At 40.5% G+C, this 25,674-nt stretch overlaps 1 protein-coding gene across 1 annotated transcript; it reads left to right on the top strand.

The window, feature by feature from the left end:
• Nucleotides 1-11,693: 11,693 nt before the first annotated feature.
• On the top strand, nucleotides 11,694-23,806 carry Amtn (amelotin). The gene is made up of 9 exons (XM_016009896.3): nucleotides 11,694-11,780; nucleotides 11,890-11,958; nucleotides 13,608-13,691; nucleotides 15,336-15,401; nucleotides 16,714-16,803; nucleotides 19,512-19,547; nucleotides 20,922-20,948; nucleotides 22,787-23,063; nucleotides 23,520-23,806. Exons 2-9 carry the CDS (start codon nucleotides 11,905-11,907, stop codon nucleotides 23,528-23,530), a joined length of 645 nt encoding a protein of 214 aa, XP_015865382.3. The 5' UTR covers nucleotides 11,694-11,780; nucleotides 11,890-11,904; the 3' UTR covers nucleotides 23,531-23,806.
• The last annotated feature ends 1,868 nt before the right edge of the window (nucleotides 23,807-25,674 follow it).

Raw genomic sequence — 25,674 nt, forward strand, 5'->3', positions numbered from 1 at the left:
AGACCATTGCAGAAAACAACCAATCAGAATGCAGAAAAGAAATCATGTAGTACTGAATACCAGTGGATACATCTACAATACAAATCCTATATCTAATTCTCAGGGATCATTACAGGAGAAGAGGCAGAAAAATTGTTCAAGCTAGAGAAATAAAATAGTTTTCTGTTAGAATGTGTCTCTGAGAAATGTCAGAAGCTGCATCCATGAAATTTCATCAAACAAATCTTGAACAAAAATAACAACAATGAACATAATAACATGGAAGAGGGAAAGTACTTGGGGCCTCAACCCTAGACAAAGAATGGCAGGCAAAATGGGAATGCTGGGAGTGGGAGAAATGATCTGCATCGGGGAAGAGCACACCAAATGATCATCCAATACCAAGTGGTCAGCCCTGAGACCATATACATACAGTAACATTATACAGACTGAGCAGGTTGTATTTATGTATTTAGGAATACATATCACAACTTAAAAAATAGGCCATGGATTTGAAAGAGAAAGAGGGTGCATGGAAATGAGTTGGAGAGGGGGAAAGGAGTGCAAGAAATAATGCAATTATAATTTCAAAAAATAAAAATTATTAGATTAAAAAACCCATAATGATGGTAGTGATTAAACTAACACATTTATATAATTACTAAAGATATGTAAGTGTCAACTGTGTATATTAAGTATGAATGCAGTCTATGTAAATTATAATGTAGTAAAGTTGATTCAATTTATGTTAATTATACTAGCTTAGAAAAGTGGGAGTAACAGGTCTCCTCTAGGTTCCTTTCTTCTCCAGCCCTGGGTAGTTGGCTAGATTTTCAGTACCGGCTGTGAGTTCTCTTCTATTGAGTGGGCTTTGAGTCCATTTAGATAGCTGTTGGTTACCTTGGAGATATATAAGTATCACTATTCCACCTTTAGGGATGTCTTCTCATCATGCTGGTAAATGTGGTTTGTGAACTTTAAGTCTGGCTGGTACTATTGATTGCTCTTCTCCCTTGGCATCTTCCATGGCACCTTCTGGTACTGTGAGAGCTGGTCCTCAGAGAGGAGGCTTCCAGCTCAGTTCCAGCTCTAATCCTCCAAATTTTGTGTCCAAAGTGTAGGTTCTCTTCAGTATTAAGAACTGACTTTGTGTTGTTGAACAGTTTCCACCCAGAATGAAACATTCCATCATGCAGGGAGGCTTCTGAAACAGGAAGGTAAATAACTCAAAACAGCTTCAGGAAGTTCCTGAAACTGACCAGATTCAATAGGCCGCTTCTTCCCAAGAGGAAACAAGTCAAGTCACTGAGAGTCACCCTCAGAAAAAGAGTCACCCTCAGAAAAGTCAAGCCGCAAAGAAGACTCTCTGACCAGACCAGCTGCCTGGGAGAAACAGAAACTGGTAAAACTGCCTGGAAGAGGTTTAGACCGACTGAGAACTTGGAAGTGACACTCTCCAACCTGTTGAGATGCCTGCAGGCTGTGCAGTGTGCTCCGGGTTCCCAGCTTTTTTGAAGTGTCACTCATGCTAGGGAGGGCTTTGGTGATGCTGCTATCTTTGCCTGAAATTTTCATGATTTCATTTTTCTTTCCAACTGAATAGAATGCTATTATGCACGTGTACTCCATTTTCATTATCCATTCATCATTTACAGGACATTTAAGTAGTTTCCATTCCCTAGCTATTGTGGGGGAGGGAGGAAAGGAGGAGGAGGAGGAGGAGGAAGAGGAAGAAGAAAGAAGAGGAGGAGGAGGAGACAATGAACATGTCTGAGCAAGTAGCTGTTGAATAGGATTTTTTTTTTATCCTCTGAGATTTTTTTTAACCGCGTGATTGGAAATTTTAAGGTGAAGTCTGTTCACTGTTGAAACTACAGGGACAGGAGTCCCAGAGAAAAGAAGTCTAAAGGTGTCAATGCTGTGTTTAGAAGAAAATGAGTTGTATCAACTCTGTCCCCCTTCACTAGAGCACATTAACTCACTAAACCATGCCTGACACACTGAAGGAGCTCGATAAACACATAGTTCAATTATTGAATGTTATGGGTTACCATTTACGGAGACAGACCCATCATGAGACAGGAACCCATAGCTTTGGCAGAGGCGCCCTCTAGTGTTCATAATTGTGAATTGCAAGCATTGTCCGGTTGGTTTTGGTTTGCTTGGCAGGATTATGTTAGTTTTTGCTTATTTGGCCAGCTAGTATTGGTTGTTTGATTGGTTGACTGGTTTAATGGTTACTTTCAAAGACACAGTCTTAAAAATCTTAAACTTTGGAGTTCAAAGGCTACAGTGATAGCCACGCCACATCACAGTTAAGTTGAAAATTAAGTGCTTTGCAGCCTTGGTGCAGGGAGGAGGGGCTTGGACCTGCCTCAACTGAATGTACCAGGCTCTGCTGAATCCCCATGGGAGACCTTGCCTTGGAGGAGATGGGAATGGGGGGTGGGTTGGGAGGGGGAAGGCTCGGGGGCGAAAGGAGGGAGGACAGGGGAATCTGTGGTTGGTATGTAAAATAATAGAAAAATTTCTTAATAAAAAAATACATATGAACTTTGAAAAAAGGAAGTCAGAGTAGGGATAATAAAATCTGAATATTATAAAAGCAGCATGGGAGCTCATAATAAATGAACTGTGTAGTAAATAAAAAAAGAAAATTAAGTGCTTTAATCCATTTTTAACATTCTATTTTATTAATATATAGAGCTTTTGTAAAGAATATCAAAAATGTTAACACATCAAAACACAGCCATCAGCAATAGATTTAAACAAAATAAAAAGACGTTGTCTATTAAAACATGACTTCTGAAGAAGTCATGCCTTTCCAAGGGCTTAAGTAGAACCTCTCAGATCCCCAATCTCCAACAGTGAGCTGACCACCTGGGGACAAACAGCCTATATAGACTTAGTCGGGACTACAGAGAGGAAGAAACAATAAGGAACATCATGCATAAATGCTCTGGACAAATGCTACAAGTACTTCATGAGCTAACTTCCAGAACTGCCCTTAAGCAACACAAGGACATTTTACCTATAGTCTCCATCTCGTACTGGGAGCAGTGTTCACTGCTGATTGGTTCATTTTATTTCTCCATTGAATTTTACTTATAAAGGGGAGGATGTATTTTATATTTAGTGCCTAGGAATAGAAATTCTTTGGAAGAGAGTACTGCTCATTTATTTTATCACCTTTGAGAATGCAAAGATGACTTCAGGGGGTAACCAGGTAGTAGTGTGTACTACCAGTAAAGAGGGACAAAAATGTTTCTGTATATTAATATGTCAGAGACATAAGTTATTGCTAATACCTTGAAAACAAAAAGCTACAGTTAGATTATACAAACTCACCCCAGCCACATCTAAACTGTATACATTGACTAGGGATTTCTGCCCCAAGAACAGAAGAACCTGCAATGTACTTGGCTTGTATAAAATTGGTGATGCTGCTGACAGTTTTAACTCACACATGTTTAGAACACAAGTTCACAGCTGTGACTTGGGAAACCAACTGGCTCCAGGCATAGGAAGACTTCTACCATGAAAAAGTAACATTTTATTACTTAATATCCCAGGCAAAGGATCCAGTGACCACGTTTTTCCACAAACACCAGTTGACTACCAACTTAGCTTTATGTGTCAGACCTCAAAGACAAAATGAACAGTGAGCACTGTTAGAAGGCCAGGATGACGCTAGGCCTCCACAGTTGTACACATCTCAACTATGAGAAGGAAGATGCTGTTTTCCATATGAAAAATTTAAAATGGTAGCAATATCACTGACCTGACTAAAGATCCAGCTACTATTCAAATGCAGGTGTTTCTAATGCCAATGACACTTCTACATCAGCTACCTCATGCATTCATTTGACAGGGTTTATCAAGTGTCCGTTCTGTGCCAGGCCCCAGGACAGCAGTGGAAGAGACAAAGTCCCACTTTCATGAAACATGCACATTCATCAAAAGAGCTGCCAGGTGCTCAATTAGCAGTACATGCACCTTTTATTAGAAGTGACCACCATGAGGAAATGAGCAGGGTGGCATGGTAGAAAGCGACAGAGACCAATCCATGAACACTAGAATGTTCTGGTAAGGCCTGTAAAGGATGAAAGGGAACCAACTAGACAAACTAGAAGCCAAGGATTTCAGACAGAGGGAAAACCATGGTCAAAGGCTTTGCTGTGTTTAAATGAACAGGGAAAAGATGGACACCAGAGACAATGTAAGCTGTACAGTGAGCTACAGAACACTGGCATGCACTCAGTCAGGTTAAATGAAGATGGGTTATTTCAAGATTTTGTAGACCCTAATGAGTTTAAATTTTGCTCAACGTGAGATCAAAGGCCATTGATCATTCTAAGTAATGTAAGACATGTAATTGGTGGTTTTATGCTGGGATCAGGTTCAGAATGAATTTCAAGGAAATCTGAGTGGAAGCAGCACATTAGTTGAATGACTGTTAGAGGAGTCACTGCACAGATACTGGTATGTGGAACCAGGAGGCAGGAGAAATAGTCAGGATATTCATCTGAAGGCAACTACAGCAATCTTCATTGGAATTAGTAGTGTCTCAGATTATTCCATCAGTGGTGAAGTGGTGAATAATGAGGGACAATGTTGTTTCCTTCCCCTAGGATACAGCTGGCAGTGTCCGGATACATTTTTGGGGTGTCACATCTGGAGGCAAGCTACTGGCCTCTGGTGGAGACTTAAGGTTGCTGTCAACGATCCCACAACACACAAGAGTATCCACTGCAATAAAGGAAAGAAGGAAGAGAGGAGGGGGAGGAACAAAAGAAGGGGAGAATAGAGGAGAAGGAAGGAAGGAGAAGAAAGGAAGATGGGGGAGATGGGGAAACCGGAGGAGCGGGGAGAAAGGAAGAAGTAGGGAGATAAGGAAGAGAAGGGAGAAAGCCAGGTGGTGGTGGTGCACGCCTTTAATCCCAGCACTTGGGGGGCAGAGGCAAGCATATCTCTGTGAGTTCGAGGCCAGCCTGATCTAAAGTGAGTTCCAGGACAGCCAAGACCATTAAACATAGAGAAACCTTGTCTCAAAAAACAAAAACAAACAAAAAAAGAAGGGAGGAGAAGAGGGGGTAGAAAGAACGAGAGGTAAGGGGGGTTCATAAACTCAATAATGAAATGAAACTTGGGGGGAATCATCAAAACAAAATTTGGAGGTGAGAGATTTGGGATGTATTTTAGAAGCAGTGCTGATGGGACATGACAATACCTGTAAGATGAGTTCAATAAAGTAGAACTGAGATGTCTGACTTTAGACAGTTGAGAGATTGGTAGTGCCACCTACCAAGACAGTGAAATTTTGAGGGGGAAATTAGGATGAAGAAAAATGGGTTGCAATCAAGACTTGGGTCTGAATATCACGCTGAAGATGAATTTTTAGATACTCAGGTAGAGATGTCAAGTAGTCCATTATGTGTGAATGCTTTTAACTGATAGGACTACCTGGGCAAGACTAGACTTGAGGTGATGAGAATCTGAATTTATGTGCATGGTGGAAGTGACGGGGAACACAGAGGAACAGATCCTGGAAAAGAGAGGCCAAGAAATGACAAGGGAGGGGAATGAAAAGGAAACAATGGAAGAAAGGGCAAACGGTGAAACAGTGCTGAGATGGCAGCACTCTGCCACAGGACAGAAAACAAGAACGGTCCGTCAGAGCAGTAAGAGGAAAGCCAAGAGCAGTGACATGGACGCCAGGAGAGAAGTGGGCTGCACTTCAAGAAAGAAACCGTGGCTGACGCTAAAAATGGCTGCCAAAAGCTGAGGAGGGAGACCAAGACACACCCGTCAGCTCTGCCAATGTGGAGGTCATCAGTGGCCATCAGAACCTGAGCTCCTAAGGAAGCAGCTTCAGAGGCATGGTGAGAACTGAAGCCACTGTGAAATGGTGTCAGTCACAGAGGGAAAATGTAGAGTGCCTATAAAAAGAAGTCAAGGAGAAAGTCAGCCACTGGGGACAAATACAAAGCCAACAGGTTTGGGGTTTATTTCAGAATGTAAAGCCCATTGGCATCCTGAAGAAAATCATCCAACAAAAAGGCAAATGAAAGGTGAAGTCCTTGAGAGGGTGGAAAGGATGGAAGCAGGAGTATAAAGTGGTGATTTGCTAAGAGTAAGGCCACCTCTATTGAAATAAGAACAAGTTTATTTAGAAGACAAGAGAGTCCTTACTAACAGCTTTTTTTTCTTGATATTACCTCTATTATGGACATGAGCTAAGGTCTATACTCCTCAGTGATGAATCATCTATCTCATCTCTAATCAACTAGCAGCTTGCAGCCTAGTGGGTGAACCTAGGGGCTGGAGAGGTGGCTCCGAAGTTAAAAGCATTTATTGCTCCTGCACAAGACCCAGGTCCAATTCCTAGCACTCATATTCACAACTGTCATAACTAGAGTTCCAGGGACCCAAAGCCCTCTTTTGACTTCCCCTGGCAGGCATTGATATAGTGCACATACATACACTCAGGCAAAACAAAAATAAAATAAATAAATCCTAACAGCTTTTTAAATGACTATCAGGTTCGAGTTGGTACTCAAAAGCACTTACAAAAAGCCATATAGTCAGTTAAGAATGCCATCTACCAAAATTAATTCATAAAGATTTCAGTATTGAGGCTGGAGTGATGGCTCCGTGGTTAAGAGCACTGACTGCTCTTCCAGAGAACCTAGTTTCAGTTCCCAGCACACACATGGTGACTCAGAACTCTCTGTAACTCCAGTTCCAGGGGATCTGACACCCTCACACAGACATATATGCAGGCAAAACACCAATGCAGATAAAATAAAAATAAATAAGTTTTTTTAATTCAGTATTACCCAATACCATCTTTAAAATTATCTGAGGACCCCAAACATACAATTCTACAAACCAATAAAGCACATGAACAAATTCCAGAATGTCTTTTTTTCATCAAACCCACATCTGAATGAATGAAATAAATGAATGAAACCCATTCAACACTTTCATTTCTAAGCTCTCACTCTGAAATACAAACCACTGCTACAGCTTTCATTGCCCGGCCACCACCACTTGAAAATCCCTTTCTACAGCTCCGCACCTCAGCTCTCTTCTAACTACAAGCTCCACACCCTAACATTCCCAGAACTGACATTGACAGCTCTGAAATGAAAGAATCTCCCCAAAGTTAGATGACTGCATCTAACCTTGAAACCACAGACTTTCCTTATGCCACAAAGAACCTCATCCTGTCCTTCCATTTGACTCTGAAACCAGGTATTTTTCTGATAACTTCACAAAACTGGAAGTCACATCCGTGACTGTCTACTGTTTCCTCACACTAGTAAAACATCCTTTACCCTTCCCTTCAGCTTTTCATTTGCCTCCTCTTTGCAAGACGCGCCTTTCTGTCTTGAAAAATCACGTTTATTTTTCTTTTTTGCTCATAACTGAACATCTACTGTTGAGTTGAAATGTTTATATTAATAGAGTTTAACATTACTGTACTCTATGAAGCTGAAGGCCACTGCATGAGGAAATGTGATAAAATGTATTCAAAATTCCAATAACAATGAATCACCTATAACCAATGGCTAATTTATTCTGCCAAGAAATCTAAACACATTTTCCCAATGTACACTCTGAACAAAACACCAAGTAGTTTAGAAACATATATACATACTTTTCTTCCACTAGGTAGAATTTTAGACAATTCAATTACTGGTCTAGTCTCCATTCAGCTGCTTCATAGAAAGCTAATTCCACTTCATGGTTCTAAGCAAATACCCTACTTTATTCTGAGGTTCTATAAACTGTTCAAGTATTCTTTCCTATTTTTATAAGCATAGAAGCAGAAACGGATGTACATTCATTAAGTTGAAGTCATTAATTGAGCAATCACATACAAAACTGTGTCTGGAACTACAGAGGCTATAATAGTTGATAAAGGCTTGGAGGGTTCCTTGAAATCTAACATCTCAGAAGATAACAAAAACTAGTATCTATGAAAGCAGAATAAAGTAGGAAAGTCATACATACATTTCAGTAGGACCTCAGAAAAGGAAGCGACTGACTCCAAATAAGAACAAAGGTGACTTTACAAAGGTACTAGAATCAAAGAGGATATCAGGTGATAAGCAAAAGAAAGGGGGAGGAGGACTCCAAGCAGAGGGGTTATCATAAACAAATGCAACGATGTAAGACGAATCTGCACTCCAGATGTTTGCTGGTCTCTTGCGATACATCCACTTTATGGTTCTTGGATATTTGCTGTGTTTCCTACAAGAATGTAAGGATGGATTTTCTCCTACTCATTTTAGGATCATAGTACCTAGAACAAGTGCAACTTGTTTCCTGCTTAATAGATATCATTGTACTTATAATGTATTTAGGAATGCTGGGTATAGTTTCCAATTATTAATATATTTAACTTGTTCAATCATCATAATCAATAGAAATCATGAGCCTGACATCCTTGTGACATTGACAAAAGGAGCCAGAGAGGATTCCCAATCTGCCTTTTCCTCTCATTGCTGAACAGCTCCTCTTGGACTGGTCTTCCTCAACAGTATCTTGGATAATTCCAGCTTTTCCTATATGCATTGAGTATGGTGGAGTTGGGGAGAGAATACATTTATTGATGGAAAACTCCTATAAAGTTGAGGGAATGCACAAACCACAAGAGAATTCCATCAAGTTTCCTTTACACTGAAGATTTCATGGAAGTCTTCATTGTTAGGCTCTTAGGCCTACAAAACTCTTAGCATTGTCTGGTATGTATTATGTTCATTGTCATATATGTATTTTTCTAAGAACGTGGTACATAGACTCCACGGGTTTCAAAAGGCCCATAATCCAAAGAAACATAAAACTAAACTCAATAAAAAAGAAAATTGCAAAGTGCCTAGACCTTTAAGGCAAAGGATATCACTTGAAGTTCATAAAACCCTTTAGTGAATCCTGATACCTAAGTAATTTCAGAAATATAATTATCTGTTTACACTGATGTACCTTGCTTTGGTACAATTTAGAAATTTTCCCCTTTCATAGTATGTACTTCTTGATACCAAAATTCCATAATTACATTGTTGAGAGTTATCTGCTTTCAGACATAAATTTTCTTGTCTATGAAATTACTCAGCCCTCATAATGTTGCCTGCTTGTTTTAGTCTAATCCCACTGACTACTCAGTTTCCCAGCTAGGGCATGTCTCATTTCAGCTTAGGTTTAGAGGTATGTCTGAAATAAGTAATATACTCACTGTGAGGTCCCTGAATCACCTGAGCCCCAGACAGAGGCAGTGATTCAGCTGAATTTGCTATTTACTGGAGCCATACTCTAGACTAAAAATAGAACACAGGTTTCCCCACATAATCCCTGAGACAGCAATGACATGAAACGCAATTCTTGCTCTGCACAAACAAAAACAGATTAAAGAATGATCTGCAAATAAACCTAAAATAAAACCTGGGAGTAGTAGAATATGCAGTGTAGGGGGTCTATCACATACTATGAAGCTGCTTGAAAGTCTAGTGCTCCTACCAATAAATGTAAGCTCCATAAGGAAGATGGATTTTTATATCCAGATACTGAAGCAGTATTGGTGGATACAGAGTGATATGTTAAGTGGTGTGTTAGGAAAATTAATTAACTAGGGCTGAAGAGTTGGCTCAGTGATTAAGGGCACTAACTTCTCTTCCAGAAAACCCAAGTTCAATTCCCAACACACACGGTACTTCACAATCATATATAAATCTAGTTCCAAGGAATCCAATTCCCTCTTCTGGCCTCTGCTGGAACCAGCATACACAATGGCACACAAACATACAGGCAAAATACACAATTTTTAGATGTTTTATATAAATAAATTTATCCAAAAACAATAATATGAACTTGCCTGGGAAAGGACATAAGAACCAAGAAGTTTCTTCAAGGGCCAGTCAAATGGCTCATCAGACTGTACACTGGCAGGAAGTGCACAGAGGCATACACACACACACACACACACACACACACACACACACACACGAATAATTGCTTCCCTTCAAATCCTGAAGCATGTATGTTCCATTAGTCCTCTCAGTATTAACTTTTTTCCTACTATGTCTTGCCTTGTTCATCATATTTATTCTCCAAATCCACCTGATTTATTTGATCTCTCTCCGTTTGCGCACATGTGTACATGTGTGTGTCTATGTCTGTGTTCATATGGGGTGTGCAGATGTATATGTGGATATGCATGTGTGTGTGTGTGTGTGTGTGTGTGTGTGTGTGTGTGTGTGTGTGTGTACATTCATGTGAAGGTCAGAAGTCAGTGTAGGATGTCATTCTCCATCACACTCCACCTTACCTTTCAAGACAGGATTTCGCACTGAACCTGGAGCTGACCAACTGGCTAGACTGTAGGTTAACAAGCTCCAGGGATCTGCCCCAACAGCCTATGGGGTACAGACAAAAGCGGCTGTGCCCAGCGTGTATGTGAGTGCCGGTGATCCAAACTCAAACTCAAGTCCTCATACTTACAAGGCAGGCACCATCTCCCCACCCTCTCCTTACTTTTTAATAAATTTCTTTCTATCCTTCAAAACTCACCTCCAGGGTGATCTCCTCCATAAAGCCTTCCCTGCCCCCCCCCCATCAAAAGCTTTTCTTCGCACTTTGCACACTTCTGTTGTTACACTTACCACACACGTTATTACTGTTAGCCACTAATACAATGTTCCTCCATTCCTAACAGATTATCTGACAGTCATCAGTAAATGAGTAGAGTTGTTGGAGGAAAACTGAGGCAAACGACTCCTCACCTCAGCCAATTTTCCATCAATAGACAGTCCATGCTGAAGAAAAGATGACGCTGGATGTCACATGGTCTTCAGTACGAAACTCCAACAGACAGATTCATCCTTGATTTCATTTCAGATAATAGTGAGTGGCCCTGGCCTGGTCTGAAGACCAAGCCCTGGAAGTCTGTGGGTAGGTGTGAACTGTACATCTTGTGACAGAAACCTCAGCAGATTCCTGTCTTTGGCTAATAACACATCATCTTTTTCATTATTTGAAATCATGCAAATTTTTCAACCATTCTTAGAGGCAATATTGCCATATTCATTGAAATTGTAGATGTTTGTGTCTTTTTCAATATTCCTAGCAGTAACATCTACAGAAATACTGCTACCTATGTAAGAAATATGTTATGAAGATGTTTGTTGTAATATGCTTATAATTTTAAAAACATAAAATGATAACAGATTATCTATACATCAAGAAGAAAGTGTAATACAATTTAAACATTAAATAAACAAAATTGATCTATGTGCACTGACACACAAAGTTCATTATTAATCAAGGAAATAAGTTAGGTTATAAAGAAATATATATATAATAGACTTTTTGTAAAGTATAGAGAGAACTCCATATTTTGGTGTTTGAGGTATTTGCTCACTCTTATCTGATAAAACCAGTAAATTCACAAAATATTTTGCAAAAGAGTTGGAAGTGAAGACAACTGTCTTTTTTATTGTTGTTGTCTGCAGTTTTTAAAATTATACAGGCATGTCTCCCTAAAATACCCTCCAGTCAAACCATAGACGTTGGGTAATATAATGTCTGCAGCTAATAACCCACCTAATGAAGTGTTGGGAAATGAAACCAAATGATTTCACAGACAGTTTCGCCCTGATTGGTCTTTCAGGTTGCCTGTCTTCTGTAGTTGAGCTTAAATTCCTTCTACAAACACAAATCAGCAAAAGACAAATTTTGCACCAGAGTAAAGTGGAGAAGTCATCTGGATTTTGAATATCATTTTGCCTGGTAGCACAAAGGTAACATTACTTGACCAGATTGCAAGTAGAATGATCATTTTTAAGCGTCATCTTCTCTCAAAGGGTAAAAAAAAAAAAGTGAAAGAGTAACACAATTTTGTTCTTATAGGTAGCAAATCGAAACATGAAGACTACGATTCTACTGTTTTGTCTTCTAGGATCAACTCAGTCATTACCAGTAAGTGCAATGTATTTACTTTATGTACTGACCAGCCTCAGCCATGTCTCATTTACAGACATTTTATCTCTTCCTGCTTTTCAACAAAACCACTCTGTTCTGTGACCCATTTAGGTTTCCTGATTTTATTTTCCAAAGCAAAAGATGGTAAACTAATAAGTTGTTCATGCAAATTTCAGTGTTTTGCATTTTTAAATGCATCCACTTTGTCATAGAAAATTTTCAATTGTTTGGGTAAAGTAATAGAGTTGACAGAGTAAGTAACTATTTTATTTTCCAAAACAAAATTAAGATTTTCTTGGTGACTAGTTATTTGTTCATGACTAAAAGGGTAGACAATACTTTCTGATTTTTCTACTTGATACACAAAGCATCTAAATTGGATAAACTCTTAGATATAAAATTATGTGACACACATTATAAAATGGTGAACAGTTTTTACTTAACACGTATCATTACAAAACATGTTGACATATAACAGATCTTTTTAAATGGGGGGTGGGGACTGGTATTTCATCCTTACTTCAGTTGTCCTGCGTTATTTTATAGACATAGAGATGGGCTATTTGATCTCTACATAGATTTCTCTTGATCAAGATGTTTAAGATACACAGGGAAAATGCAATAGGTTTACTATGAAGGAAGGAAGAAGCCCTCGAGTTCTTCTGGCCTCCTGTGCTCTCCTGCACAATCAACAGACTAGTTGGAAATGTTCCAGATGGCAGGCGTGGCCTGGGTGCTAAAAATGCAGTGGTGAGAACAAAATAGGGAGCACGATTCCCCTGGAACTCACAGTGGCTACACATACCAAATCATTGCTTAGAGGAAAAAAAAATGAATAGAGAGGGTGAAACAAAATATGAATGACCAACGCATTATTAAGAAGTTCTCAGTGCAAACTTAGTCTGTGAAGCAAGGCAAAAAAAAAAAAAAAAAAATGGCCCAAGAGTTGGCATCACTAGAAGACCACCCTTCCTGCCCTCAGGGATGCATCCAGCAACAAAAGCATTCTGGGGTTAGACCCCAGGGGAGGGTTTTTTGTATTCAGAACTAGAGTTGCTGCAGTGGTCCCAGTACTGACTCTGACATCACCAGGTGACCTTGCACAGGTCTTCTCTCACCTACAAAATATAAACAAAGCCAAACAACTAGACCGTCTGTATGGCAAGGTCATTTTCACCCTTCAGTTTGACGAGTTCTAATACAAAGTAAATATTCTAGCCAGGAAAGAGACTGAATTTCCATTGCAAGATTGGCATGTCACATGCAAGGCAAATGTGGGAAGGTTCAAAAACTTGTAGTTTAATTCAAATATTGCAAGAAAAATAAAAGCAGATGTGCACAGAACTATGACTCAGAGATAACACAAATCTTAGCAGAGGAGAGAACGGTTGCTGTAAATAAATGAGAGCTGGAGACAAGCGCTGGAATCCCCCATGCCTGCCTCACCCTTTGACCTGGCATTTTCCCAGTCCCCGACTCTAAATCCAGCCAAGCTTAAAATGTCTTGAGGACTTAAAACTGCTCCAAAAGACATGGAGTTTAAATGAATATCGTTGTTTAGGGGACAACCTGTTACCTTCCTGATCTAAAAGGATCCGAAACCTCAAATGCGTCCCTCCTGCTTTATCAAATACTTATATTCACAGAAGCAGATTCGCCCCACTCTGGGATTTCCTCCAACGACATCTCCAGATCAGGGAACACGACTGACCCAAGAGCAAGCAAACCAGGTAAGCGCCCAGCAGCAGCAGGGATTTACAGACCGGGAGGGGAAGCCCCGTGAGACTGGCAAATTCTTAAAAATCAAGATTTTCAGTTCCGTGCCTCATGCTTTTCCTTTGGAAGAAGTAAGAAAAGAAAGCCATAGTACTTGCTTTGACATTTAAATGAAGAAAGCAAATCTGCCTCATTCTTTTTCCTTTTATATGAATTAGATGAGCGGGAATTTGTTTTAATCTAGAAACCTAAACTAGATCTAGAAAGCTTTGAAAAGTGGATGGCATCACCTATTTACAAAGCTATGACCTTGAGATTCTGTGGCATTCCGTGTGGTTTGCAGAAAAATGACAGATTAAGAGGTGTGTAGAAAAATAACTACAGCTTTTCTCATGGCTCTCTCAATCTTTTTCTCCCCTCCCCCTAATTCCCTCCCACAGTGTGTCCTGTGCGTGCATGTGTGTGTCTATGTGTGCATGTGTGTGTGCGCACGTGTGTGTGTGTGTGTGTGTGGTGTGTGTATGCATGTGTGTGCACGTGTGTGTGTGTGTGTGGTGTGTGTATGCATGTGTGTGCACGTGTGTGTGGTGTGTGCGCACGTGTATGCATGTGTGTGCATGCACGTATATGTTGTATGTGTATGCATGTGTGTGTGCGTGTGTGTGAATGTGTGTGAATGTGTGTGTGCGTGTGTGTGCTGTGCATGTGTACACACGTGTGGAGATCAGAGGCTGACATCAGCTGTCCTTTCTCTACCGCTGTCCTCCTATACTGACTAAGCTGGCAGGCTGGCAAAGCCCTGGGATTCCCCCTTCCCACCTCCAGCACTGGAATTACACGTGTGGCTTTGAACATGAGTGCTGGGGATCTGAACTCAGGGCCTCATGTTTGCATAGCAAATGCTTTACCCCCAGGACCTCCCCATGCCCTCTACCTCCCCCACCTCCCCATGCCCTCTACCCCCCCCACCTCCCCATGCCCTCTACTCCCCCTCCCCCCCCCCCCGAACCTCCCCATGCCCTCTCACGGTTTTCCTAAGTTTCATCACAACCAATGAGCTGATAAGTTGTGGTAAAACCTATTTTTTTCAAGACATATTTAAATAACCTTGACAATTGCATTCTCTTTTAGCTCCTATGTCCTCTACCCCTCCAACTCTTACTCGCCTGTAAAGGACCCTGCCTTGCCTTCATCTAGACTCTGTAGTATTAGTCAAAAGTGTTAGAAGTCCAAGCAATTGGACACTGTAGGTAGCTATTGGACACTGTAGATCCTTCAAGTTAAATCAATCTAACTCCTTATAGAACCTGTAGCTTATGCTATTAGAGACATTCTTTAGGGAAAAGAACATAAAATTGGATGTGCAAAATTAAGTACTAAGACAAAAGTATTATAAGTAAATAATAATTATAAATAAGTCACCTGATAAATATCATTATCTTGCCGTACTGCTAGGCCACCAGAACCACACAGGGGACAAAGAGGCCTCACACAGTCAATTTGAGGGTAGTGAGAGAGCTTGCACCTTTGCCCTTGTTGATTTTGATGGTGAATATATACCTTCGCGAGCAGTACAAACTACCTGAGACTGTCTACCATTGGCATTGCAGTAGAAACAGAAAATCTCTTGTCTAATGCCCAGTTCTGATGGCCCGCAGGTCTTTCCTTCCATAAGTCTAATACCGCTAGCACAGCTGCTCACCCTGGGGTCAGACCTGCAATTGGTAAGTACTCTTTTACATCGCCTCACTCCCTTTTGTTTAACATAGTCTATCCACAAGTGCACATGCACACACACTCACTCAGCGCGGGCTGCAGGAGGAGCCAGAGGGTGGTCAGAGAGTCGGATGCGGCCCCATTCCTGGAAAGTTTTCCTCACAGGTCTCTATAGCACTGACCTCGTTCTCATCTGCAATCCCCGGATCCTGATACCTCTCCTCTAGGATCCTGCCCCAGTTTCTGCACCAGACCCTCCATAATGTCCCTATTATATCCGCATTCCACATAAACACTCCGATTGGTACTGTGACCCTCTGGAGTAACCATAAGACAGTAAGATCTTCACTCTGCTCATAGACATCCGTAAAGAGCCATCTGTCTGGGGAGGAAAAATGTTTCCCTCATGGTTCTTCCCAGTGTTCAGACTTAAAGATACTATTAACCCATGCTCCAGACTCATTATATTGTGTCTCACAATTTTGTCTGGATATACCTGTGAAACAATTCATTTATTAAGGGAAAAAAAGCAATCAGAAAATGTCCAATAACCATTACTGTAGACAGAAGGGGGTAAATTACCTGAATTATCTCAGATATGCCAAAGAAAAAATTTAACTCCCAAGGAAACAGAGACAAGAAGGCTCAGTGTGTAAAAGCACTTGTCAGAAAGGCCTGACAACCCGAGTTCGAAGCCCAGACACCACATAAGGGAGAAGGAAAAAACACTACAAAGCTGTCCCCTGACCTCCGCAAACACATGCCGTGGCATGAGCACATACACACTAAATCTTTCGCTTTTCAGTTTAATGTAGGGGTTTGAGAGATGGCTCAGTGGTAAGAGCACTTGTAGAGGACTTGCAGCCGTGTGGAAGTCTCTGCACTGCTTTTGGAGAAGACCTGAGACATGCTTCCCTGCACCCCCGTAGATCAGCTCACAGCTTCCTATAACTCCAGCTCCAGGAGGCTCATTGCCCTCTTCTGTCCTACTTAGGCACCCGCACTTACACACACACACACACACACACACACACACACACACACACACACACACACACACTTTCTGACACATGCATGCACATAATTAAAAATAAAAACAAATCTTTGCAATATCTTTGTAATGGACCTTGTTGTGCTAAGAAACTAAAGAAATACCTAAATTTCATCTCTGTGATTAATTACACACACAATAAAATACTACAAACTTACATAAGAAATCCTTCCTAGAAAAGTATTTTTTACCTTTAGTAAACATATGTTGAGGTCCTAGATGTTCAAACTGAAAGAAATATAATGAAAATCTTCTTTGATGCCCCACAGCTCAACCCCGCCACTGGACCGGCACATGGCACACAGACGTTTCCTTTTCCCCTAGGGCCGCTGAACAGACCACAGCAGCTGCAGCCCCAGGTAAACTGAGGGAAGGGCTTCCTGAACTCTGAGGGCATTTTCTCTCAGTTGACGCTTCAGGGATCCAAGAGCCTTTTTCAAGGTTCTTAGAAACTATATGCAGATGATTTGCAGGTGTTTGTTCTATGAATAGAAAATGGCATGAATTGTTTCCACACCTTAATACACTCACAATGTTATTTTTAATAACTGCATAATATGTTGCTATATACATAATTCCTTATTGTAGAAAATCAGGGGTTATTTTTCAAATTTTTGGCTTCTAAACTCATGTTATTATAACATCCTATAACTAGATCTATTGCTATATTGAGGAATGTTTCTTTGGAACTCACTCTTGGACTTTTTGGAAACAAAGACACATACATGTTTTGATAATAAAAATCTTGAGAATAGATTTTGCCCTCTGAAAAGAACCAAAGAAACAGGCAAATGAAATGTGAGCTTCCTTAATACATGATGCTGGTGTATTCATATACAGACTGTCCAGCTTCAGTCTCAGTTGCTACCCCACCCTAGCATGAAAATATGAAGGAACAGAGTATGGGGGCTGGGAGGCTACCGTGGGGCACTGGAGAAATGGGGAGGAGAACCACTTGGTCAAATGTCATGCTGGCATCTATTAGATCACATAGGATGGTGATTTAAAAATTAAAGTACTTTAAAAGAAACAGATTCAACACAGCATCTTATTCTCCAGAGTCAGAAGCATTCCTGGGCATGTTATAAAAGGCTTAGAAGATCTGACATTGCACATTCCTCAGCATGCAGGAATGTTAAGTCACAGAGTCCTCATTTTCTCTGGGGATGCTTCAGTGCCTCTGGGCCAGGCTATCACAAAGGGTCCCCTTGGCTTTCCCCCAGGCCTAGCTTCAGTCCCTCCAACCTGCCTCTTCCTATGTAGAGTGGATAACTTTTTGGAAGTACTTTGTAGGCATTTATTATACATAATAATGGGCCCCATTATGACAATCTTATACATGCGAATGAAGTATTTTGATCATAATTACTTCCCATTACTTTATATGTCCCTCTCCTCACCCTCCTACCACTGACTGGCCTTCCTCTTTCCATCTCGTCTCCTTCTTCTTTCACATTTTTGCGCGTGTGTGTGCGCGCATGTGAACCACTGAGCTTAATTAGGTTAATGTACAGAAGCATAGGTGAGGTAGCAGTTATAGGAACGTGGGCGACTTACCCGTGGCCATCTGACTGAAGAAGATGTCTCTCTGCCACCCCAGCAAATATCCTCAGGGAGGGGCAGGGTCTCACGGATCCCTCCCCTGTCCATGACAGAGTGCTGGCAGGTCCAATCTTAGGCAGGGCTTGTGCAGGTACTCACAGCTGCTGAGAGTTCAAGAGTGTGACAGCCCTGTCCTGCCCACATGACAGCACTGCACAGAGCCCTGTCCCTTCTATCTGTCACATGTCTATGCTTTCCTCTGAGCCTTCGAAAGGGTGGGACACAAGTCCCACTTAGGGCTAAGCAGTCCGTGGTCTTTTTATTCTCAGCACTTTGATCAGTTATAAGTCCCTGCCATAACTATTGCCAAGAAGGAGGAGGAGGAGGAGGAGGAGGAGGAGGAGGAGGAGGAGGAGGAGGAGGAGGAGGAGGAGGAGGAGGAGAAGTAGTTGTTGTTTCTCTGGCCAAAGTTGATGACAGAAGTACTAAGTTATGGGCATAAGCATAAACGTTTGGAAAGCAATATAAAATCGGATCACTGTCTATGATACATACCTATGTCTGTCACCTGTTCTACCAAAGGCCAAACTTGGGGGAAAAAAGGATTACAGAACCACAAACCTAGTCAAATCGCAACTCTCTGTGAACACAGCCTGCATGGTGTGGGCAAGTAATTTTAACCTGGTGGGACTCACTTTCCTCAAAGTTAAAACAGGCCTTAAAGGAGAGGCTTCCTCTAACTATTTACAAAGATTAGAAGGATAAGTGTGTAGAACAGTTCGTGCCGCACAGCGAATACATGCGTGTTCACGGTCATTACTTCAGACAGCTTCCAATCAGTAACTAGGACGACGTATTTTCTTCAGTTACACTGCTGAACAATTAATTAAGTTATGCCTCCTTATCATTTTCATTTATGCACCCATGCGGTTCCCCTTCTTATTTATCAATTTTTCTTCCTTCCGCTCCACTTTTCCATTTGAAGAGAGATTTTAATTTGGTTTTCTTCAAAATCCTATCCCTGCGTCGCCCACTCTGACAGTTGGTTGGGTTTGTTCCATGCTGCTTTAGCTGCTGTTATATTTGCTGTCAGGAGACAAGAAGCTGACTATCATAGGGAGATGTGTGCTTGTCACTGTTGGTGTGGCAGGCACTGCTGTGACAACTGAACAGGGGAATGGTAAGATGGGGAGTCCGTCACATTCAAATCTCTCAGGGTGGTACATACCAAGTTAAAAGTCAATTTTATGATTTTTCCTGACACTATGGGTGTTCTATGGAAATAAAAATAAAATTTTAAGACTTCTTTTTTATAACACTTAGGCTTTTTTTTTTTTGAGTAGTAGAGAATACAACAGCATGCCAACTCATCCATTTCAGCCAGCAACTCATAACCCAGTTAGCAGTTAGTTACTTCTCACCCACCTTAAAGATCTCGACTGTGGCTGTGGGTTACTGTAACCCATAGTCCACCTCCCAGTACTCTACTTTAACAGTGATTTTTTTTTGTCCCTTTATTTTTCAGATGTTACCCATCATTGTGGCACCACTTGGAGCTCAGGTAAGACTATTGTTAAACAGACTGTGTTTTTTCAATTGCACGTGTGCAGAACGCTTTTGTCTCTTGTCTCAATTCACCAATCAGGCACCAAGATTCTAATTCACTTTACACTGTGTGAGCACTGATAACAGCAAGATATAACACTTACCTAGCCCTGGCTGGCTGGCTGGCAGGTGCAGTTCTGAGTTCTTCACGGTACCATTTCAGTCAACAGTGACATAATCTCTTGTAGATATCATCATTATATCCACTCTGAAAATGAGTGATATATGGTTACTCCTCTAGCCACACCCTCAGTAAATGAAGCAACCAGTCATCTCCTAAACTTCACTGTCAAGAAAGAAATAACTTAATGGGATTAATATGATGACCCATGATGCAGGGGATTTATTTTTTAAATTTAAATCTATTTTAGCCATGTGTGTTTATGCCAAAATCCTCAACCCCTTTTTTCTTTCTTCTCTTCCTATTTGTTTTTACAAAAGTTACTCTTGAGCTCACTGTTAAAGACCAAAATCAGTACCAGCATAAGCATCGGGTGGCAACTCCATTCCTAAAATCAGAGGCACATATTAGTATGAAATCACTATCAATCCTTTGTATTTAAACAGGCATCTGTGTAGCTTATTAGGATGTCCTTGAATTTGCGATCCTCTTGCCTCAACCTCTGTGTACTGGGATTATAGGAGTGTGTCTCTCACTACACCCACCCACTCCTACTGTCTTTTTATCCACATCTTGAGACTACATCTCAAGAAAAGAAATTCTGAAGTGCAGCAAAGATTTAGATACCACCTACTCCTTAAGTAATATTTGTGGTGTATAAAAATATAGCCAAACCTTAAATTTAAGACCAAACCAAAAAAGAAAAATTCAATGAACTACAACATAACCATAAATAAATACTACATAGCCATTTAAAATTACATTTATCACATTTTGGCAGTAACACAGCTAAGGGGTTGTTATGAAATACTAAGAGAAAAAGAAAGGTGAAAAAACTATATAAATGACAGTTTCTATTACATGAAGAATAAATTTGTAGAAAGCACCTGGAAAGACCATTATATAAATCATAGGATTATTTTTTTTCTGTTGCTTTCTGTATTCTCCAGGCTCTTCTTTCCAATGTATATCTATCACCTAATAATATATATGTATATGTTTATGTATAGTTTTCAAAGGTAAATCACATTATTCAATAATAAAAATGAGCAGTCTAAATCACCTGCTGACATGAGTTTTGTGATGCAGATATCAGACCATTTAATTTCTTTATAATACTTAAAAGTATTTGAAGTTTTTGAGTTATATACGCTGCATTGAATATACTGAAACTTCTCTAATTGCTTCTGTTTGTCATTTTGCTTTTAGGGTGCTCTCCTAAGCTCAGAGGAACTGGTAAAAAGAAAATCTTTTAAGTCACTACCAATTAAATCCCTCTCACTTCTCCCAGTGTCCTCTGCCCTTCCGGTTCTTTGACTCACATCCCCTCCCCAACATTCCCCTATAACGAGCTGTGCGTTTTCATAGCTCCTTGAGTTTGATTATTCTTCCTCAGCTAAAGACTTCTGCCATCTCGATCCTACCACTTTCCACTCTTCAACTTCACATCATCTTTCTATCTATTGCTGTCAGACTCAGTTGGAATCCAGGGGCAGGGGGGAACTGAACACTTACAAACTTTATTTTGATTGACTTAAACTTTATATTGAAGATTACACACTATTCTACAGATGTAGAAGCAGAGTGATATAAATATTGACTCTCAGGAGAGATTAAATCTGTTGTACCTTCCATTTTATGAGATTTTTTTCTATATTCTGGAGTGATGAATGCATTCTTCCCTATAAACACAAATAACTGAAGAATAAAAATTAAAATTCTTATTATTACCATCACTCATAATTACTATGCACTTATGCACACGCCATGTTTGAGGCATCTATTTGGACTACTAAACATGACAACAGAAGTAAGTGATTGAGGTAGTATATAGAAAACAGTTTTAAAATGGTTTTTATATTATGAAAAGGGTATTATTATATTTGCTATACCACCCTAAATAATAATCCAGTCACGGATCACCCTCTGCTCTGCCAGCACTGACACATGAACATTCACATCTTCCTGCTGTTGGACATTCTCACCTAACAAGCACCTTAAGTGTCTCGTTTTAGCCCACACTCTACGAAAGACATACCCATGACAGAATTGTGCAGATAAACTGAGGCTCAGCAAGCTTAAATAAGCTGTCTCAGAGGAAAAAAAATCAGCTCTAGATCCACAGCATGTATCCATTTGTATTAGTAGTTTTCAACCCATGGTAATAATGATATTTTCATACAGCCTAAAATGCACGCGTGATTTCACAATATAATACTTACTCTTATATGGAATGTGGTCTGATAATTTATGATCTTTTCTGTTAATCATAATTTCCATATTTCAAAACCACATGCCATGATCCTCATGAAATCTTCTATGTTGTAATCTGCCTGTCTCACCCAGCAGGGATCTGGCTCTGCCTTCAGGATCTCTTAAATCTGAGACAATGCTTCCCTACCTACCTACGGTCCTGCCATTGAGATCACCTCCGGATGACTTTGAGAACTAGCTTAAATTCAGATTGCCAGGATCTAACCATGGAAGCCTCTGAAAACGGGGTGTTCCTTCAGTAATCTCAGAAACTACACAGGCAGCTCAAGTGCTGAGAGAACTACTCCGACAGAATACAGCGATGCCGTTGAGAAGTATGCTAAAGGAAGCTTAAAGGGATTCAAGCCAGGAAGGCACTGTCTGGTTAATCAACTTGCATTAAGTTTCCCATTAACTCGTAGTCTCAATTTTTTACAGGCCAAAAAAGATTGTATTTTAGGTCAAGGACAGATAGAGCTTATCAATGTTTTGTAGATTTTCGACCTTGGCACTGTTTCCAGACATGCCTCATAACTTCCAGCCGTCCTTACATTATGACTGGCTTGCTTTTCTAGTCCCCTTTTTGAGGAAAAAGAGGCCAGTGAAAAGCCCAGCACTAAAACCAGCAACAGACTTGGCCCTGACAAGGGCCCATTTCTGGTGAATGTCGGGTCTTTGTGTTTTTCTCTGACTTTAGCCTCTCTCCCTTCTGCCGCTCCTATCCCACCCTGCTGTCCTCAGAAGAAAAAAAAAGATTAGTTAACCTTGTTTAAATGAGTTCTTTTTTTTTTTTTCTTTTTCTGTTTCCTTCCCTATTCTAGCCATTAGCCTCACAGATCTTCACAGGCCTCCTTATCCACCACCCCTTGTTTCCCGGAGGCATTCTGCCCTCCAGTCAGACAGGGGCTAAACCAGATGCGCAAACCGGAGTCCTTCCTACGAGACAGGCAGGAGCAAGCCCCGCTGTACAGGGAACCACCCAGAGCCAAGTCACAACTCCCGGTGTCACAGATGACGACGACTATGAAACCAGCACCCCTGCAGGCATGAGAAGGGGCACACACACCACGGAGGGAACCACTCTAGACCCACCGAATAGTAAGTTGTCCCAGCTTACACCATGCTCGTCACCAGGAAGGTCATCTGCAGAGTGGCAGAGAGGAGTTCTTTGCCTTTGCACTGACAAAAACAGACCTCAGTAGAGGCAAGGAGCCTTCTTTTCTTCACGGACATCATGACACAGGAAGGAATAGTTTACTAGGCTACCAATGCAACGGTATCAACCCTAGAAGAAGACAGTCAATTGCTAACTTCCACAACACATAAATCTTATACACACACACACACACACACACACACACACACACACACACATGCATGCACATGGGGTCTGTAACCAACTTGGAATGAGCCCTAGAATTTCTTAACCATAATATTGCAAGGAGCCACTGGTTATGGTCTAAAATTAACATAGTGGGTACACACTCATTCCCTCCATCGTGTGTAAGCACAGTATGCTTTTACCTGCATCTAAAATCACTTTGTTTCTTCTAGGAACTCAGTAAGATGCTTCAGATCTCCTTGGCTAAAGCACATCACATTTGGAGGTTATATGTGAATCATCTTCATTAGTCGCATGACAGAAAAGACTGAGACACAGTGAAAGGTCTTAGGAGGTAGAAATTCTTAGTTTATCTGAGACTTTGCTTGAAATTTCAGAAGATATATTCAATGAAGAGAATGCCAAGTTCAAAAAAAAATCATTAAATAGATCAATTTGTCTTTGAAATACTTTGTGTGCTACTTCAAATCTGAAAGATGTGTATATTAAAATATATTTTGAAAACTGACTTTTTTCTCATTTGGGGATGGAAGAAAGTTGGATGCCTTCAGAAACTGCAATACCTCAGCACGTCTTCATGACTTTAAGCCTAAGTCTTCCTTTAGACATGGGAAGTGTTTCCACCAAGGGAGAAGACAGTCTGTGATGTGGGGATAAACTCTGGCCTATCCACAACCACCTTACAACATGCTTCCAGAAGAAAGAAATTTAATTTTCAATCAGCAAACTGTTTATGATAATTTCCTGCAAACAACAGAAACAAACTGGGGCCGGCACATGAGCCGCTAAGAGTCAAAGCTGTAGGATGGCGGCATTGGCGTTTAACACGGAATGGCTGAGAGCAGGGAACAGCACTGATACAAAAGCAATCACCCGATCAGACCAGTGGGAGACTCTTGTCCTAGCCACCTATGACAGAATTTAATCTAGTTAAATGTATAACTCCGACAATTGCATTCATCCGGGTTGGAATTAAGCTCCCCCCTCCCATGTTGTGGGATATTTTGATCACACTCCGACATTTCCAAGACTGTCAATAAACTTTACTTTGAATCAGAGGGTGGAGCTAGCTACTAGCTGACCAGAGTTAGCCACAGCGGTTCTCGAGGACCCAGGACATAGAGACACAGGAAGTAATAGGGAGGGATTTAGAAAGATTTTTGGTTTTTTGGATTGAGGAAGGAGAGAGAGAGAGGAGGTCACTGGTTGTTTCTCCAATGCTTCTCTAATCAATCAGGTTTTTATCCCAATATCTGACTCCTGAGTTTTATTTAATAGTCAAACAATATAAAGTGAAGTAACTGCTTCACCCCTACCCTCCATGGATCAAGCTAATAGCTTTTCTGAGGATGTATATCTGGTCCCATCAGTATACAACAGACCTAAATAAGCATCATGAAATTTATTCCATCCCAAGTCCTTCAGTGATTAAAGATTTCTCATCAGCATTTCATATCTACAGAATCTCAAACATGTATATGAATTATTTTTTATAGTCTAACCTTCTTAAAAAATCAGCAAGAAGAATGCTTTTAGTCTTGAAATCTCCTCATGTTTGACATATCAAAAGATGTTATGATTCTTTCATCTGCTTCTGCACTGAATGTTGGAAATTTCTCACAGTGTAAGATTCAGACAGGTAGAATTAAAAAGTAAAATAACACTTGAATGTTATTACAAAAATAGATTTACTTTGCCAATACATCCAAAGGATCACAGAGACCTTCCAGTGATCCTCAGATCAAATATGGAGAACAACTTTGAGCAGTGCCACATCTGTTTACCTTTATCCTTCCTCTTCAGGTTACATATTTTTATCTTCACATATAGAAATTCCCACTGTTTGTTTTACTAAAACACAGTAATTCTGATAAAAATCAATTTCATTCAATCTCCACCCCAAAATTAAAAATTGTAATAAACTTAATTATAAATGCTGCATGTCAAATATACTGCTGAGTGGAATGACTTTCCCTGATAAATGAGGAATCAGTGAAAATTGAAACCTGCGTCACCAATTTTACCATCTGAAGTAAAAACTAGTCTCTGGTTTCAAATGTTTAGGCATTCATTTCCCTTCTGTTAATGACATAAATGCCTACTTTTGCCAAGCACCATCAAACCCAGTCACACAGAGACACCAACTTTGGCCTTTCACTTGGAAGGTCTCAGTACTTGATGCGCAAAAATACCGAGTAACAACTGAAGCATCCTAGAAGCCATTTCTGAATGTAACAACCAGAAATAACTATTCACAAACCACAGAAATATACTCCACTAAGCCTAAACTATATGTATCCCCAATTTAATTTTCCTTAGGCACATCCAAAAAATACCTATGACCACACCAATGCCATCTGATGCAAG

The sequence above is a fragment of the Peromyscus maniculatus genome, chromosome 10, assembly GCF_049852395.1.
Source record: "Peromyscus maniculatus bairdii isolate BWxNUB_F1_BW_parent chromosome 10, HU_Pman_BW_mat_3.1, whole genome shotgun sequence".
In the NCBI taxonomy this organism is placed as follows: Eukaryota; Metazoa; Chordata; class Mammalia; order Rodentia; family Cricetidae; genus Peromyscus; species Peromyscus maniculatus.